We start from the raw sequence: 19,049 nt of genomic DNA, 5'->3' as shown, positions 1-19,049 counted from the left end.
ATGTTTTTAATATTATTTTATATGGTTAAAATTACATATTTTTTTAAAACTTTTTTTATTGTGTTTCAAATAGTTACAGAATAAAAGTGTGTGAAAAAGAAAATATGTGTTACCCATCCCCCCTCCCCTTAACCCCTCCCCCCTAACATCCCTATTGAAAGAAAAAAGAAAGAAAGAAAAAAAAAGGAATGCCTGGATATTAGAAGATCCCCACATGCTCCACGGAGTTCATAATAACTTTAGTATATATATTTATTTTTTTCCCCAAGTAACCAATTATTTCATCTTCGGAGCACCTATATATTTAATCCTGTCTTTTGTAAATAAGGGTGCCAAATTTTCAAAAATGTTTCATATTTATCTCTTAAATTATAAGTAATTTTTTCAAGTGGAATACAGCCATAAATTTCTTTCTTCCAACAATCTATACTTAAATATGTATCTGATTTCCAAGTAACTGCAATAGCTTTTTTGGCTACTGCCAATGCAATTTTTATAAATTCTTTCTGATATTTATTCAATTTGGATATCGGTTTTGTCCCTTCAATATCACCTAGTAAAAGTAATATTGGATTATGTGGAAGTTGTATTCCAATAATTTGTTCCAATAAAACTCTTAAATTTGTCCAAAAAGGTTGAATTTTAGAACAAGACCAAGTAGAATGTAAAAAAGTACCAATTTCTTGGTTACAAAAATTATATTCTTGATACAGTTTTACTTTTATTTCCTTTACAAGCTGACTGATTGTTAATATATTGTTCAGCCTGCTGTTGTTTCCTTCGGCAGTTTGCAAACTGCTGCAGTGAATGGAGCAGACAGTTCAGCTGAGCCTGACACAGGAACTGAGCCAGGCTCTGTCCAGGCTGAGAGGCCAAGGATGTCTCCTATAGGTAGTCTGTCTTTGGTGAAAAGCAGCCAAGAATCTGGATTTCCGATGGCCACACACTGTATTTATTCCTCACTTTCTGACAGTTGATAATCTGTCCAAACACAAAGGGAAAAAAATGTTTTGATACAGAAGTATGAATTCTCTTCCTCACTGGTCCCTCTTCCTGACAAAGAACAGAAATCCAATCCTTCAATCATTATTCCCTCAGAATTACCCAGCTTTCCTTTAAACAAAAACAGAAAATGATGGATGCACTCAGGTAAAGTCCAAGTGAAAAGAAAAGAAACAAATTTATTGTTTCATATCAAGGAACTTTAATCAGAACTGAAAAAGTGAGAGGACAGAAGACCATGGAAGAAAGGGAAGGGGGAGGAGCACCAGAGGGAGGTGATGGGCAGGTAAAGAGATAAGGTGAGAGAGAGAGAAGCAAGAATGGGGAATGGTGAATGGGGAGGAGGGAGCCATTACTGGAAGTCTGAGAAATCGATGATCATGCCATTAGGTTGGAGGTTACCCAGACAGAATACAAGATGCTGCTCCTCCAGCCTGAGTGGAGAGGTGCAGGATGAAACTAGTAAGCTTCCTGCCTATCTCCTCAGTCTGGTGCCCTCCTCCTTTCCCTTTTTCCCCACGGTCTATGCCTGTTTTAAGATGGAGGCCAGGTCCCTTATTCCAGAGATTTTGAAAGTATTTACATATTATTACAGTTTTCATTTTTCATTATCCTTTAAAGATCGAGAATCAATGGGTCTAATTCTGCTGCTATATCTTATGGTCTAATATGATCCACAGAATAAATACCTTTGGGCTCCTTTCCCTTCCCTAACAATCTAGACATCCTGACTGGGTATCTGCTTAACTAGTAAACACAAGAGGTTCTGCAAATGCTAGAATTTCAGAGCAGCCCACCCAATGTCCTGGAAGAACTTAGCAGGTTAGGCAGTATCTATGGAGAGGAATAAATAGTTGACGCTTTGGATTGAGACCCTTCACTGTGATTGGAAAGGAAAAGGGAAGAAGCCAGAGTAAGATGGTGGAGAATGGGAAGGAGTACAAGCTGGGAGGTGATAGGTGAATTTAGATGAGGGGGAAGGTAAGTGGTGGGATGAAGTGAGAAACTGGGAGGTGATAGAAGAATTTAGATGAGGGGGAAGGTAAGTGGTGGGATGAAGTGAAAAGCTGGGAGGTGATAGGTATAATAGGTATAGGGCTGAAGAAGGTGGAATCTGATTGAGGAGAGTGGACCGTGGGAAAAAAGGGAAGCAGGAGGGGCACCAGACGGAGGTGATAGTAAGCTTTCCAGTTTCATCTGGCACCTCTTCAAATATCTGCAGTAGCAGGGTCAGGATTCATGTACCTCCCATCCCATGGCTTTGGCACTGCCCAAGACTGGCTCCATTGACTTCTAGGACTTGCACCCTTCCCCTCTATATCTTTAAAATTGTTCCTCTTTGCTATTTCATGCTGCACTATAGATTCCAGTTGGCAGCCTCCATATGCCTCTGAGATGTAACCTCTAACCCAAAGTCAACATTAACCGTATCTTCACAGATTATTTCCTTTTCCAGAATCCAAAGCTCCACCAATTCTGGGAGTCAGAGTTAGGAACAGGAAATGCTGAAATATTCAGTAAAGTAGCTCAGGCAGCATCTGTAGAGAATGCTTCAGTACTGTCTGTATGTGTGCTTGGTTGGTTGGTAAGTAGGTACGTAAGGGGCTTGTTTCCTTTATTCCACACTCTGACCTTTTACATTTTCTCATCTCCCTATTACTTCCCCTGGGCCTTCCCCTCCTTCCCTTTCTCCTATGGTCCGCTCACCTTTCTTATCAGATTCCTTCTTCTCCAGCCCTTGGCATTCACTATCTACCAAGCTTCACCTATCACCTTCCAGCTAGCCTTTTTCCCCTTCTTCTCACATTTTTATTCTGGCATCTTCCCCCTTCCTTCTCAGTCCTGATGAAGGGTCTCAGCCCAAAAAGTCAATTATCTATTTATTTCCATAGATGCTACCTGACTGCTGAGTTCCTCCAACATTTAGTGTGTGTTTCCCTGAATCAGACTTGCTGATTTGTTGAAACTTAGTACAGTCCAGCTTGAAGTGTTCAAAATGATCACTCGTTAGTACAACAGAATATAGCTGGTCACCTTTAGAGTCTGGGCCACTGTGGAATCGTTCCAAAGAGTGGAAAACCATTTCTTATATGCCATCAGATAAACTCCCAATTAAAACCATTTCCTAATAAAGGCGAAATAAACTGGACAATTTTAGCAGCCAAGCCTTTAGTAATCTTGAAGTCCAGTTCCAGACATTCTTTTATTTGGTTTGCCATTTTATCATTTCTTTCAACATCTTTGTTGAAATGTTTCGCTTTGTTTAAGTAATTCCTCCATCAGCTTCCAGTCAATATGGCACTGAGCCTGTCGAGGTTGTGGCTCAGTATTAGCTGTTGGTTTTCTTGTCTCCGTTCTCTAGCCTTCTCACCATTACCAGTCTGGAGCCTATCAATCTCGAGCTTAAATGCACCTAATAACTTTGCCTCTACTGCCCTCCAGTGGCAATGAATTCAATGGATTCATCCTCCAGCTAAAGAAATCCCTCTTATTTCAGTTTTAAACAGCTCTTTATTCTGAGGCTGCACCCTCTTAGACCAGGGGTTCCCAACTTGGGGGTTCAAGGACCCCTCAGTTAATAGCAGGGGTCCATGGCATAAAAACGGTTAGCAACCCTTGTCTTAGACTTTCTTGCAAATGAAAACATCTCCACATCCATTCTATCCAGACCTTTTAGTATTTGGTTGGTTTCAGTGAGATGCTCCCCTCATTCATACTCCCATCCAGTAAGGGCCCAAAATCCTCAAAAGTTCCTCTAGGACATCTCCAGGGCATCTGTGGCTAGTAATGCTACTTTTTGGGTGCTGCATGATGAACAATGTAATTTGAAGTAGGGCTGATTCAGAAATGGTTCACATGGCTCATGAAAGGACATACTCAGTTGAATTTCCGGAGTGATGTGGAAAGCCCCAGAGGAGGTTATCATAGCTTTTCACTCAGAGAAGATTCCACTTTAGCCCTAACCCTGTGTACAAAAATGATTAGAAATGAGAACACTTCCCTTGTGAAGGGTTGCATAATACTTGAAGTGACCAACCTTTTCTCTCTCGTAGTCCTTTGGCAGTGTGAATCCTTTGGTGCCAACAAAGACCCAGTTACCCCGGAAAGCCATTTTCCGGATCTCCTTGCTGCCCAGCCCCTCAATGTATTTCTTGGCATCTTCTGTCATCCTTGGAATAAGCAGGAAAGGCAGTTATTCAATTATAAATACAGTATGAATAGAAAGTAACTAATTGTCTTCTTCAGAACAAAATATGACTTTTCAAGATTTTTAGAGCATAGAACATTACAGCACAATACAGGCCCTTCAGCCTACAATATAGTAGTGACTTTTTAACCCTACTCTTAGAGAAATTTAACCCTTCCCTCCCTCGTAGCTCTGCATTTTTATATCAAGCATGTATCTATCCAAGGGTTTCTTTAATGTCTCTAAAGCATCTGCCTGTATCAGCACACCTGGCAGGGCATTCCACACATCTGCTATACATTGTACAAAAACATACCTCTGACATCTCACCCACATCTATACTTTCCCACAATCATCTTATAATCATGTGCACTTGTATTATCCACTTACGCCCTGGGAACAGATCTCTGACTGTCCACTCATCCTTTGCCTCTTATAATTTTTACTTGACTACTTCATGCTATGATTGTTCATTTTCAAACTGCTTTAAAGATGTATTTTAGTAAAGCACAATCTGAGAAGGAATACAGTAGGAAAATCTCAAAATCAGAACGTACAAGAATAACTCAGATAACCTTTGACGCTGTTCCACCATTCCACAAGACTACAGTCAATCGCATCACTTTCTCTCTCATCTTCCAACCCCTGATTTCCACAGTGCCCAATAATCTAAGAATGTCAGTCTTGAACACAGTCAATGATTGAACAATTGGAACAGAAAATTCCAAAGATTTACAATCTCCTAATAAAATTTCTCTGCAGCTCAGTTTTCCACTATCCCAAGGCCAAGTCCTTTAGTTTCTGGGAGAGATGGAGTCTGGATTGGAAATGAAGTGGATGAGAGAGGGTAAAAGGACAGAAGGGGGTTATCCTAGAGAAAAAAGAGAGTTGGAGATGGGGGAGTGAGTTATCAGGGCAGCATTAACGTAGCAGTTAGTGTAATGCCTTATAACACCAGCCAGTCAGGTTCAATTCCCGCTGCTTGTCTTTAAGGAGCTTGTACATTCTTCCCGTGACTGAGTGGGTTTTCCCCTGGGCACTCCAGTTTCCTCTCACATTCTGAAGACATGCAGGTTAGTAGCTTAATTGGACATATGGGTATAAAAGAGCTGTGTGGGCTCATTGGGCCAGAAGGGCCTGTTAATGTGCTGTATCTCTGAATAAATAATAGAGTTAGGGACTTCTTACCAAAGGAGTAGGCAGATTACCTGAGGAATGCAAAAAGATTGAACATCATGGCTGGCCTGGAAACCATTAAAGTGTGGGATCAGAGCTACTAAGATGAGGTCTCCACTGAGGACAGAGAGTTCTGCACCAGAGAGCAGCAGTTCCAGAGAGGCTGGTAAAGACACAGCAGGGGTTAGGTCAGGATCAGAAGGGGGCAGTTAATTGGAGAGCTCACTGGAGGTGAGCTGGTGGTAGGGGAAGGACATTCAGAGGAGCAAGTGGAGAGTGAGGGGTTTGGAGGTTGTGCGTGAGATGGGGAGAGTGGGGGTTAGTGACGTGATCAGTGGCAGAGGAAGAGCAGTGGGGCCCTAGCATGGATACAGACAACACACACAAAATCCTGGAGAAATGCTAGGCAGCATCTATGGAAAAGAGTACAGTCGATGTTTTGGGTCGAGACCCTTCTTCAGGATTCAGGCATTTGTTTTGGTCTGCCCAGCTTGGGAAATTGGCTTTTCTATAGCTATCCCTGTTAAAACTCCTTTGAAATCTCTTCCTTCAACAAAAATACAACATGTTCTTCTCACCCTCAGCTGGGATAATTCCACTTCATAGGTTGTTTAGTTCCAAATCCAGTGAATCAATAGAGTGGCACGGTAACGTAATGGTTAGTGTAATAATATTACAGTGCCAGCAACCCGGGCTCAAATCCTGCCGCTGTCTGCAAGGAGTATGTATGTCCTCCCAGTTATCCTGTGGGTTTCCTCTGGGAGCTGTGGTTTCCTCCCACATTCCAAAAGGTATGGGTTAGACAGTTAATTGGTCACATGGGAGTAAATGGGTGGTGTGGGTCTTTTGGGCCAGAAGGGCCTGTTACTGTTTTGTATCTATACATAAAACAAATACACTATATTTACTCTAAGCTGCAGAGGCTAACTTTTCCTTGGGTATGGAAATCCTGTTTATTTCAGGTATATTTCTTTTTTACTGACGAAAGCACACTTGGGATTAGAATGTGTAGTGCATATATGTTAAACTCAAGGCCCATGGTGAAATTATCTTTGGCCCGTGAGATAATATCTAATTACTATTAAAGCTGGCCCCAGTAATCGAAGCGCCTATGGCGTATGATATGGCTAATGCTGAGTTTATTCAGGTACCAGGTTTTCAGGGTTTTTAGTGTTTATTCGGCAGTCTTCTTCATAAGAAACGGAATTTGTAAAGTGAAACACTTTGTAGTTATAGCAGAGACTGAGACACATGAGAGCAGGCTGAAAAAACGCAGGCAACGAAAGCTGCGTTCGCACGCGTCCGACTGATCCGGCCCGCATGAAGCTGCATTTTGCTCAATCCGGCCCGTGACCTAAAATGAGTTTGACACTCCTGGTGTAGTGGGTCAGGATCAGTCAATTATTATGGAGGAGACGCGTGCGCGCGCACACACACACACACACACACACACACACACACACACACACACACACACACACACACACACACACACACACACACACACACACACACACACACACACACACACACACACACACACACACACACAGTTACACTCACCTGTTATAACTGTCATCAAATGTTGCCATGAAGACAAGCGAACCTTCTGGGGCTTTTTTGAGAAATTCAATCATGCGCCCTGAATTATCTGCCAGTAAGATGAAAGAAGTTACAAATTCAGTTAAAACATCAGCCAGCACCGGAAAGGTAAAGCAAAGCTTGGTCCTAATATAGTTCAATGCCCGAGATAGCAGAGGATGGATGAGATGAATTTGCTGTCATAAAAATTAATCTCAGGGTGCAATGAAATTCCTCGTTCACTTGAATCTTATAGCAGACAGTATACACAGTAATAATAAATACAATTAATACTGTACAAGCACAAGACAACAGTTCTGTACAAAATGGGAAATGAAGAGCATCTCATAAAGCAGTTAGCAATGCATTTGATGAAGAGCAAGTTTAGGTGTGGGCGAGGACTGTGAAATGGATTGGCAACATCTGAATCAATCTTATTCCCAGTCTATAACTCAACACATTCCTGAGTCGCAACAAAGGGTTTTGGCCCCGAAATGTTGACTTTTTATTTCCCTCCGTAGATGCTGCTTGACCGGCTGATTTCCTCCAGCATTTTGTGCACGTTGCTCAAGATTCCCGGCATCCTCAGAATCTCTTGTGACTCAGCACACCCCTAGTTTAGATTTGTTGCTTATTATCTTGTGGGCCGGCAGCAGATAAAAATTGCAACGATAGCTGTGCAATCTCAGTTCTTTGATAAACCTGGACTAAACTTGAGACCAATTCCACACCCTCAATGTCCAATTGGCCTTCCAAACCAGTCAGTCATAAGAATGGTAAACACAAAGTACACTGCAGATGCTGTGGTCAAATCAAGATGTACAAAAAAGCTGGATGAACTCAGCAGGTCGGGCAGCATCCATTGAAAGAAGCAGTCAACGTTTCAGGTCGAGAAGTGGCAGATGGAATATAGTGCTGGGAAGTGTATGGTCATGCACTTTGGTAGAAGGAATAAAAGTACAGACTATTTTCTAAACAGGCAGAAAATTAAAAAATCTGAGGTGCAAAGGGACTTGTGAATCCTTGTGCAGGATTCCCTAAAGGTTAACTGGCAGGTTGAGTCACGATGTCAGCATTCATTTCAAGAGGATTAGAATATAAAAGCAAGGATATAATGTTGAGACTTTATAAAGCACTGGTGAGGCCTCACTTAGAGTATTGTGAGCAGTTCTGGGCCCCTTGAAAGGATGAGCTGACATTACAGAAGGTCCAGAGGAGGTTCACAAAAATGATTCCAGGAATAAAAGACTTGCCAAGTGAGCAGCTTTTTTGTAAGTCATAAGAATGGTTTCCAGTCGAATCATAAAGTGCAAAAGGCAGCCATTTGACCCCTTTTCCTGTGTTAACCCTTTGAAAAAGCTACTTAAATTAAGGCCACCATTCTGGTCTTTCTCCAGAAGAAAGCAAGCAATCACCTAATTTCCTTTTAAGTTCTGGTTTCACCAACCTTTCATTTGGTTTATTCCAGATCACACCAATCTATTTCCATAGAATAAGGGAAAATCAAAAAAGACTGTAGTTCTGGAATCCCCAACCTTCTGCTATGTGTTCAAACTATTAATGACCCTCATGATTTTATATATATATCACACCTCATTCTCTTACACTCGTGAATAAAGCCTAGCCTGCCGAACCTCTGTAACTCAGTCCCTCCTGGCAACATCCTTGTAAATCTTTTCTGCATCCTTTCCAGCTGAATGAATAAAACTGAAGACAACACCCCGAATGTGGTTTCACCAACACCTCGCACAACTGCAACATAACATCCCAACATCTATATTCAATGTCTGCCCTGTGATTGAGAGAGAGCCAAAAGCTATCTTCACCACCTGTCTACCTATGCCGGCACTTTCAATGATCAGGGATCAAGGACCAACTTTATTCACCATATACATTTACATGTATTAGGAATTTGCTGTGGTGTTTAGGTCAGGGTGTGGCATGCAACAAAAAAACAACATTCAACAATTATAAAGATAAATAATTATGTTAAAAAAAGTTAAACTATGGATTGGAATAATGTTATTCCTCTCCACGCCTTGTGGTGCATCAGCTGGCTACTTTGCCCTTTCTTTAGCATTTTGTCTGTGTTTTTCTCAAGGCCGAGTTGCTACCCCAGCACAAAGGAAAGCGTGCAAGGAGCCAGCCGGATTCAAACCTGGGACCACTCACCTGGAAGTCCAGTGCTGAAGCCACTACTTCACCAACCGGCTTGATATGGTACAAAATGTACATAAATTCATAAATACCACCACATATTGAGAATGTAAACAACATTATAAAAAGTGGTTTAAAGTGTTGGGTGTAATAGATAGAGGGAAGAGGAGAGGGCTAACTAAGAAGTTCAAAGTAAATTTATATGTTCAAAAGTTCGCTTATCAAAGTATACAACTTTGAAATTCTTCTTCTTTGAATTCTTTTCTTTGAAATGAATGGCAGCACGATCATCAACTCTCAAATCCCTCCTCCCTACACAAAAATACAAAACAAAATGCAACAGGCACATTGACCCCTAAATTCCCCTCCCCACACTCAAAAAAACGAGAAAAATCGGGCGAAAAATCACAGAATACAAAAAAAGTCTATAGTCCAAGTCCATATTGAAAACACAGAAAACCTGGGTAACATTCTCCGGGCACAGTGGCAGGCTCTCCCCTCTCCAGCAGCAGAGTGATCCCCCAGTGATCAAAAGGCAGTCTCCCCTCTCCATAGCAGAGTGATCCCACCAGCGATCAAAAGGCAGTCTCCCCTCTCCAGCAGCAGAGTGATCCCCCAGCGATCAAAAGGCAGTCTCCCCTCTCCGGCAGCAGAGTGATCTCCCAGCGATCAAAAGGCAGTCTCCCTTCTCCAGCAGCAGAGTGATCCCACCAGCGATCAAAAGGCAGTCTCCCTTCTCTGATAGCAGAGTGATCCACCGGTGATCAAAAGGCAGTCTCCCTTCTCCAGCAGCAGAGTGATCCCACCAGCGATCAAAAGGCAGTCTCCCTTCTCCGATAGCAGAGTGATCCCACCAGCGATCAAAAGGCAGTCTCCCCTCTCCAGCAGCAGAGTGATCCACCAGTGATCAAAAGGCAGTCTCTCCTCTCTGGTAGCAGAGCGATCCCACCAGCAATCAAAAGGCAGTCTCCCCTCTCCAGCAGCAGAGTGATCCCCCCAGCGAGCAAAAGGCAGGCAGCCTACACTCACCTTCTGCATTCACCTCAATGTTTCAATCTCCCTTGTCGCTTTAATTGGCGAACAATGGAAGCTTTAATTGCCAAAATGGAGTTGAACATTGGCTCGTGCCCCGTCCTGCAGCTTTCTCGCTGTGAGGCTCACGCGTGCTGCCTCTGCCTTTTGGCATCCTCCCAGAGACTGCAGAGCGCTGAGACACCCGAACGATCACCAAACTGCAAATCACTGGCTCCAACAGTTCCAGAAACACATTCAAGATGAAAAGCAAATGTAAAAGACATGAAAGAAGTGAAAAATGTGGTTTCAGGAGCTATACAGAAGATGTCGACCGTGGGAGCATTGTACGCATGTGTCATCATGATCGGATGTCACCCTATACAACCTTGAGATTCATTTTCTTGTGATCACTCGATAAATAAATCTATAATAATAACCATACCAGAATCAATGAAACACTGCACCATCTTGCAAATACAAAAAGAAAGAATAATAATACATTCATAAGCAACAAATATCAAGAACATGAGATGAAGAGCCCTTGAAAGTTTGAATCCACAGGTTGTGGGAACATTTCAATGATGGGGCAAGTGAAGTTGAATTAAGTTATCCCCTCTGGTTCAAGAGTCTGATGGCTGAGGGGTAGTATCTATTCCTGAACATGGTGGTGTGAATCCTGAAGCTCCTGTACCTACTTGCTGATGGCAGCAGTGAGAAAAGAGCATGAATATGTGGTAATAGTTAATCAGATTAATTGCGTGGGGAAAGAAACTTTTAAAGTTTTGTTAAGTTTTTGTTTTTATAGCCCAGAAAGGAACTTTTGGAAAAGACCGTTTGCCAAGTGGGTAGTGGAATCAATTACTTTTGCTCCTCAGTCCATCTGTTCTGCATTGGACTAGTTTCCCTGGTAGCACTTCATCCCCTTGCTTATCAAGAATCTGTCTACCTCTGCCATAAAAATAGTCAAAGACATTGCCTGAATAACACATTAAAGAAAATACAAAAGAATTTCAAACCTCGAAGAAAAGGAATCCACCTTATTGCTCAGTTAAAAGGTAACTCTATTTTTAGACCATAAACCATTAAGATCATAAGACATGGAGCAGAACTTAGGCCAATTGGCCCATCAACTCTGTTCTGCCATTCCATCATGACTGATTTATTAACCCTCTCAACCCCATTCTCCTGCCTTCTCTATAACCTTTGACACCCTTATTAAATGAAGAACCTATTAACCTTTGTGTTAAATACTTAGCCTCCACATCTGTCTGTGCCAATGGATTCCACGTTCACCACTGACTAGCTAAAGAAATTCTTCCTCATCTCTGTTCCAAAGAGATGTCCTTGTATTCTCAGGCTGTGCCCTCTGGTCCTAGACACTCACACTATTGGAAACAACCCCTTCACGTCCACTCTATCTAAGGCCTTTCAATATTCAACAGGTTTCAGTGAGATTCCCCCTCATTCTTCTAAACACCACTGAGTACAGTCACAGAGCCATCAAACACCCTTCATATATTAACTCTTAAATTCCTGGGATTATTCTTGTAAACCTGCTCTGGACCTTCTCCAATGCCAGCACATCCTTCCTTAGATATGGGGCCCAAGACTACTCACAATACTCCAAATGCAGTCTGACCAATGCCTTATGAAGTTTTTTTTTTAAGAGCAGCGAACACAAGTTCTAGATTATTCCTCAAAAGAAGACATCCTTTCTGCATACACCGTGCCGAACACATATATGACCTCATACAATCCTGTGCAAAAGTCTTAGGCACTTATATACAGCTAGGGTGCCTAAGACATTGGCACAATACTGTATTAACTTTATGAACACAAATTTCATGACTTTAGTGAGTGATGATAAACCTGATTCTGATGTAGGTCTCTTGTAGACTGAAAGTGGGAAGGGGGCATGGAGAGGGAAATCATATTTGGGAAAAGAGGAAGGAGCAGGAAGCACCAGTGAGACATTCTGTAATGATCAATAAACCATTCTTCAGAATCAGATGTCCTTGCCTGATGTCTCTGGGCTGGGCGTACCTGCACCTTTGCCACCCTCCTATGCCCCACCCATGGAATTTCATCTGTTACCTGTTCCATGGTGCTCTACCGTCACCATTCCCAAAATCCTTTGCTCACATCAGATTTGCAAACTCACTTTCTGCTCCACAATGACAAATACAGTACTGCACAAAAGTTTTAGATACCCTAGTTTTTTGTATTATATATGTGCCAAAGACTTTTGCACAGTACTGTATATTATAAGAATGCAAATCTTTTGAAATTTATTACAGTATATAAGAAAGATACTATGGGGTTAACTAATTTAAGTTTTAGTTATAAGGTGACAACTGTTGATGCCAGAGTAGATGCTACACCACTGACATGATGGAGGGGCTGTTTGTCAGTAGTCCCACTTGATGTATATGAATTTCCAAGGACATTTTTCCTCGGGTTATTATTATGAATGAAAATCTGTAGAATTTCTGAGAGAACAGTTTATATACTGTCAAATATTGAAATGCCTACATCGAGTGGACGTGGAGAGGATGTTTCCTGTAGTGGCAATGTTTAAGACCAGAGGGTGCAGCCTCAGAATGCAAGAATGCCCATTTAGAACAGATGAGGAGGAATTTCTTTAGCTAGAGGGTGGTGAATCGGTGGAAGCCAAGTCACTGAATATATTTAAAGCAAAGATTATTAGGTTCTTGATTAGTCAAAGGTTAAGGGGAGAAGGCAGGAGTGGGATAATATATCAGCCATGATGGAATGGCCAATGGGCCAAATAGCATACCTCTGCTCCTATGTCTTATGATCTTATACCACTAAAGTTATTTTTCCAGCGTTCTTGTGGTTCTTCTGCCGAAGGACTTCAGACAAGTGGGTGAATCATGAAAGGAAGACTACCTATCACACATGGAATCTGATAAGGAAGTTATGGAGATGAGAAAGGAAAGGTGGATTTTATTGTTTTTCTTACCTCCTTCGTAGAGATCAAAAGTACCAGACCTTATGTACTTTCCTGTCTTGGCTGGCAAGGAGAAATGTGAAGAGAAATGGTTAATTTATTAAGAAAACTGCTTTCAAATAACTCTGTATGTAAAAGAGGTCAATGACTTCTCCCTTGATTACTCTGACCTTGATTGCCGCTCTTTGCTATCTGTAATTCCCGATTAAGTGCAGCTCTTTTTGTCAGGTAATGGGAGCCAAGAAGCAAGCCTGGGTTCACTTACAAATGATTGAATGATTCGTGCTTTTACTTCAGCTCTAAGATAGTCAAGATGCATGACCACTCTTCCCTCCCTATCATCCTCAATGTGGGTTGTGAGCTGAGCCGACTGCTATACACTCTGCCCACACATGACTAATCACCCGAGTTATGACAATGTCAAATTTGCCAAAGACACGACAGTGGTGAGGCTCAACACCAATGATGATGAGACGGCCTACAGAGGAGGTAAAAGAGCTCGAGACCTTGTGCTAGGCAAATAGCTTCTTCTTCAATAACAAGAAGGCAATGGAGACAGTTATCGACTTCAGGAGAATTTGCATCACTGACATCCTTCTTTACATCAGTGGCAGAGCAGTGGAAACTGTGAACAGTTTCAAACTGGGATTGCACATTTTGCACAACCTCTCATGTTCCCAGAACACACTGCATACAATCAGGAAATCTCACCCATTTCTGGGGAGGCTGAAGAGAGCAGGACTGTGCACATCTATACTCATGTTAATTTCACATTAGAGAGCGTCCTGACATGCTACATCATTGCCTGGTACAGAAACTGTATTGCAGTGAACAAGAAGGCTCTACAAAGGGTAGTCCAAACTGCCCACTGCATCACTGGCACCAGACTACCTGCCATTAAGGATATATATACAGAATGGTGCTGAGAAAGGGCCAGTAACATCACCCACCCACCCTGTTCAGAGACTGTTTGACACATTCTCATTAGGGAAGAGCCTACAATCAGTAGCATCCACACCAGGACCACCAGACTCAAGAACAGTTACTTTCCCTAAGCAATAAGCTGATCAACACCTCTACCCACTAACCCGCCTCTTCACACCCCCCAACCACCACTAATTTATCATTTCCTGCCAGCCACCCTATGCACAGACACTCCTGTGCTTAGCTTTACTTTATGGACATACGATTAATCTATCTATATAAGCTATCTTATGTATTTATATTAATTCTGTTACTCTTATTCTTGTGGTCTTTATCTTAATGTTTTTTTTTGTGTTGCTTTGGATCCAGAGTAACAATTATTTCATTCTTCTTTACACTTGTGTACTGGAAATTACATTAAACAATCTTAAATCGTGAATAAACAATCTTGAACATCTATGATACATACTAAATCACATTGCTGTTTTTTAGTTTAATTCAGCCTAATGACAACTCACCTTCCACAATGGCAATATTCATGCCCCTGCCATAATTATTCTTCTCATCACCCAAGAGTCTGGTTAAGAACACATTCAAAAGTGAATTAATTAGAATATACTGAATTTATGTAACATCTTTTACTTCACTCTTTGAACATCTTAAAGTCCAGTACAGCTAATGACTTTCATACTATCATAAAGTTCAAATGATGATGCTTTGTATGCTTTAGTGAAATCACCTCTCATTCTTCTAAACTCAGAAGGGTACAGGTGCGATCTGATTAGTCCTTCCCCTGTGGTCCCAAGAACTAAGATCTCACAAACTTTTGATGCAGGTACCATACAGAACAGGCTCTTTGGCCAATGATGTCCATGCTTCAAAATGCACATCATCCATATCCCTGCATGTATGTACTGGCAGGAGATACAGAAGTTGCACATCACTAGGTCCTGTTACAGTATGTTATTCCTTCTTGTGCCTTGTAGCACATCCTGTGGCAAGCTTACTATTTCTTTGGCATTCTGGAACTCGGTTGCTAGCTTGATGGAAAACGTGCAAGGAGCTGGCTGGATTTGAACCTAGGACCACTTGCTTCAAAGTCCAGTGTGGATGCCACTGCACCACCAGCCGGAGCTGGAACAGTTAGAACCTTATAACCATCAGGCACTTGAACCAGTGTGGCTACCTTCACTCACCATAGCACTGAACTGACTCCATAATCTATAGACTCACTTTCAAGGGCTCTACAATTCATGTTCATAATATTATTTGTTTATTTATCATTTGCACAATTTATTCTCTTTTGCACATTAGATGTTTATCAGTCTTTGTTATGTATATATAGCATTTCATAAATTGTATTGTACTTCTTTATTTTCCTGCAAGAAAATGAATCTCAAGTTAGTATATAGTAACATATACATACTTCGATAATAAATTTACTTTGAACTTTGATTTCCTGCATATTTAAGATTTGAAATGAAAATAAAATGTTCTAGATATATACCAGTCAGGCCATGAATGTGGACAATGAATGTAAGAAACTCCAAAACTATAATGGACACGTTGTTCTCAATCCTGCAGGACGGCGTGTGGAGGGGGAGGTACACGCATGGTGTTTCAGTTCAAGGACCTTTCATCAGATGAGCTTTTAAACTGAAAAATCATATGCTGAAGTGTTAATTTTGTTTCTCTTTCCACTAATGCTGACTGGCCTGCTGTGTATTTTAAGCATTTTCTACTTTACATCTCAGGAATTAATCTGGTAAACCTTCATAATCATGTCTTTCTTTCAGAAGGGAGACGAGACTTGTTCAGTACTTCAAATGCAGTCTCACCAGAGCCTGGTGGAATTAAATCAAGGAGTTTGAGGAGATTTGGTAAAGATAGCTTCTTCCCCTCCACCATTAAATTTCAAAATTGTTCATAAACTTATGAACTCTACCTCACTATTTGCACTATGAATTTATCATTTATTATTGTTAGTAATTTTTCTGTATTGCACTGTACTGCTACTACAAAACAACATATTTCACAATATATGTCAGTGATAATAAACCTGATTCTCCACTTCTGTATTCAAATCCCCTTGTTATAAAAGCTAACATACAGTACCTATAAAAAGTATTCAACCCCACCCCCCCTTTAAAATTACACACCAAATCATCACAGGTGCAGCCAATTGGTTTTAGAAATCACGTAATTACTTAAATAGAGATCTGTTTTTGGAGGCCTGTGTGCCGTCAAGGTGCTTCAATTTTTTTAATAGTAAAAATACACCTGCATCTGGAAGGTCACAACTGCTGGTGAGTCAGTATCCTGGGTAAAATTACACCATGAGGACAAAAGAACACTGCAAGCGATTCCCTGGAAAGGTTATTTATTGAAAAGCCCAAGTCAGGAGGTGGACACAGGAAAATTTCCAAGTCATTGGAGTACATTTAAGTTAATCATCAAAAAATTGAAATAAAATCACACAGCTGTAAATCTGCCTAGAGCAGGCCATTCTCAAAAATGGAGTGACCATGCAAGATGGGAACTAATAGACCTTACAAATGTCACTCCACTCTTTAAAAAAGGAGGAAGGCAGCAGAAAGGAAATTATAGACCAGTTAGCCTGACCTCAGTGGTTAGGAAGATGTTGGAGTCAATTGTTAAGGATGAGGTGATGGATTACTTAGTGACACAGGACAAGATAGGACAAGGTCAGCATGGATTCCTCATGGTTAACATTTGAGGAATGTTTGTCTGCTCTTGGACTGTACTCCTTGGAGTTTAGAAGAATGGGGGGGACCTCATAGAAACATTTCGAATGTTGAAAGGCATAGACAGAGTGGATGTGGCAAAGTTGTTTCCTATGGTGGGGGAGTCTAGTACAAGAAGACATGACTTGAGGATTGCAGAGCGCCCATTCAGAACAGAGATGCAAGAAAAATTTTTTAGCCAGAGGGTGGTAAATCTATGGAATTTGTTGCCATGGGCAGCAGTGGAGGCCAAGTCATTGGGTGTATTTAAGGCAGAGATTGATAGGTATCTGAGTAGTCAGGGCATCAAAGGTTATGGTGAGAAGGTGGGGGAAATGGGACTAAAGGGGAGATTGGATCAGCTCATGATGAAATGGCGGAGCAGACTCGATGGGTCAAATGGCCAACTTCTGCTCCTTTGTCTTATGGTCTTATGGATTCTTTAAGGGAAAATCTTTCCTGATGAACTTGTTGGAATTCTTTGAGGAGATTATATGCAGGATAGATAAAAGGGATGCAGTGAATGTTATATATATGGATAATCAGAAGACCTTTGACAAGGTGTCACACGAGGTTGGTTAACAGCCCATGGTATTACAGGAAAGCTACTGGCATGGTCACCAAGTACTCTGTAAGAGTTCATGAGTCCAGACCTCAATCCAATTGAGAATTTGTGGCTGGACTTGAAAAGGGCTGTTCACTCAGGATCCCCATGCAATCTGACAGCTTGGGCAGTTTTGTAAAGAAGAAAGGGGAACAATTGCAATGTACAGAGTGCAAAGCTGATAGAGTCCAATTTACAAAGATTCAAGGCTGTAATTGCTGCCAAAGGTGTATCTACTAAATACTGACTTCAATGGGATGAATACCTATGCAATCGATTATTTTGTGTTTAATGTTTGTAATTAATTTAGATCACTTTGTAAATATCTGTTTTCACTTTGACATAAGAGCATTTTTCTTTTAATCGTGTCAAAGAAAGCCAAATTAAATCCACTGTGATTCAATGCTGTAAAACAATAAAACATGAAAACTTCCAAGGGTGGTGAATACCTTTCATAGGCACTCTCATGAACTCTAACAAAGAGGACAAGTGATTTGGGCTCAAGCAAACTCCACTATCTGCATGTTCCCTTTCAAGCTACACATCATCATGACTTAGAAATAAACTGCAATTTCCTTGCCATCTATTGGGACTAAATCCTGGATCTCTCTCCCCAACATACACAAAATGCTGGAGGAGTTCAGCAGGTCAGGCAGCATCTATGTTATATTGATCATGCTGTTGAGGCTGAAATGTTTATAGTGCTGGTCCAGTTAAAGTTTTGCTTCATTGTTATATCCTCAGAAAATTGATGTTAGAACATCGAATGTCAAGGGAGGTGGAGACAACTAATTCCTGCCACGTGTGTCTCACAAATGTTGTTTTATATACCAGCCCAATCATACCCACCCACCTGGCTTCACCACTTGTCACCTTCTACCTCGCCCTCCTTTCCCTCTCCACTACCTTTGTATTCTGGCACCTTACCCCTTCCTTTCCAGTCCTGGTTCGTAAGTTGAGGGCCTACTACGTTGGTGCCAGAAGCATAGAGACACTTGCAGGATTCCCTCAGCCCATCCTTGGATTGTGTTGGCCATTGAAGCTAAAACAATGCATTTCATTATATATTCTGATGTTTCAACGTCTATGTGACAAATAAAGCTAATATTTAAAAATCTTTGATACGTGAAATGAACTGTTTGAATACTTCTCACTGTGAAAATGAAGACCTCAAGCGGTGGCCAAGACCACTGGACCTTAGTTCAGGTGCTCTTTAAATATTAAAATCCTGGGATGCCAAAACTTGGCTGCCAATTAGTCTGAATCTATAAAGGGACCGCCCCAGCTATCCATATTCTGGAGAGTAAGGAAGCTGACGTGGCCGGGTACTTTAAGGGTTATGGAAATAAGATGAGTAATAACTCACTGGCTATTTAGGTAGTGGTTAAATCGGGACGTTTCAGATTTCAATTCTGGAGCCGTTCTATAAGGAGTCAGACAGGCAGACAGACATACTTTATTGATCCCGAGGGAAAATGGGTTTTGTTACAGCCGCACCAACCAAGAATAGTGAAGAAATATAGCAATATAAAACCATAAATAATTAAATAATAAGTTAATCATGCCAAGTGGAAATAAGTCCAGGACCAGCCTATTGACTCAGGGTGTCTGACATTCTGAGGGAGGAGTTGTAAAGTTTGATGACCACAGGTAGGAATGACTTCCTATGACACTCAGTGTTACATCTCG

General features: G+C 41.3%; 1 protein-coding gene across 3 annotated transcripts in view; it reads right to left on the bottom strand.

The window, feature by feature from the left end:
- Positions 1-262: 262 nt before the first annotated feature.
- The window catches only part of LOC140727543 (protein FAM3B-like), a 44,692-nt gene continuing 25,905 nt past the window's right edge, over positions 263-19,049 (bottom strand). The window contains exons 3-7 of one of the 3 annotated variants that reach the window (XM_073045012.1): positions 14,531-14,589; positions 13,101-13,151; positions 6,929-7,016; positions 4,040-4,172; positions 263-981 (exon numbers count right to left, since the gene is read on the bottom strand). In XM_073045012.1, coding sequence (XP_072901113.1) covers positions 886-981; positions 4,040-4,172; positions 6,929-7,016; positions 13,101-13,151; positions 14,531-14,589 — 427 coding nt within the window. In that variant the 3' untranslated portion in view covers positions 263-885. The remainder of the gene's footprint in view (positions 982-4,039; positions 4,173-6,928; positions 7,017-13,100; positions 13,152-14,530; positions 14,590-19,049) is intronic. The other 2 variants (XM_073045011.1, XM_073045010.1) reach the window with 2 other exon arrangements.

This window comes from Hemitrygon akajei, chromosome 5, assembly GCF_048418815.1.
Source record: "Hemitrygon akajei chromosome 5, sHemAka1.3, whole genome shotgun sequence".
Taxonomy (NCBI): Eukaryota; Metazoa; Chordata; class Chondrichthyes; order Myliobatiformes; family Dasyatidae; genus Hemitrygon; species Hemitrygon akajei.
This window is presented reverse-complemented; position numbering and strand designations above follow the sequence as displayed.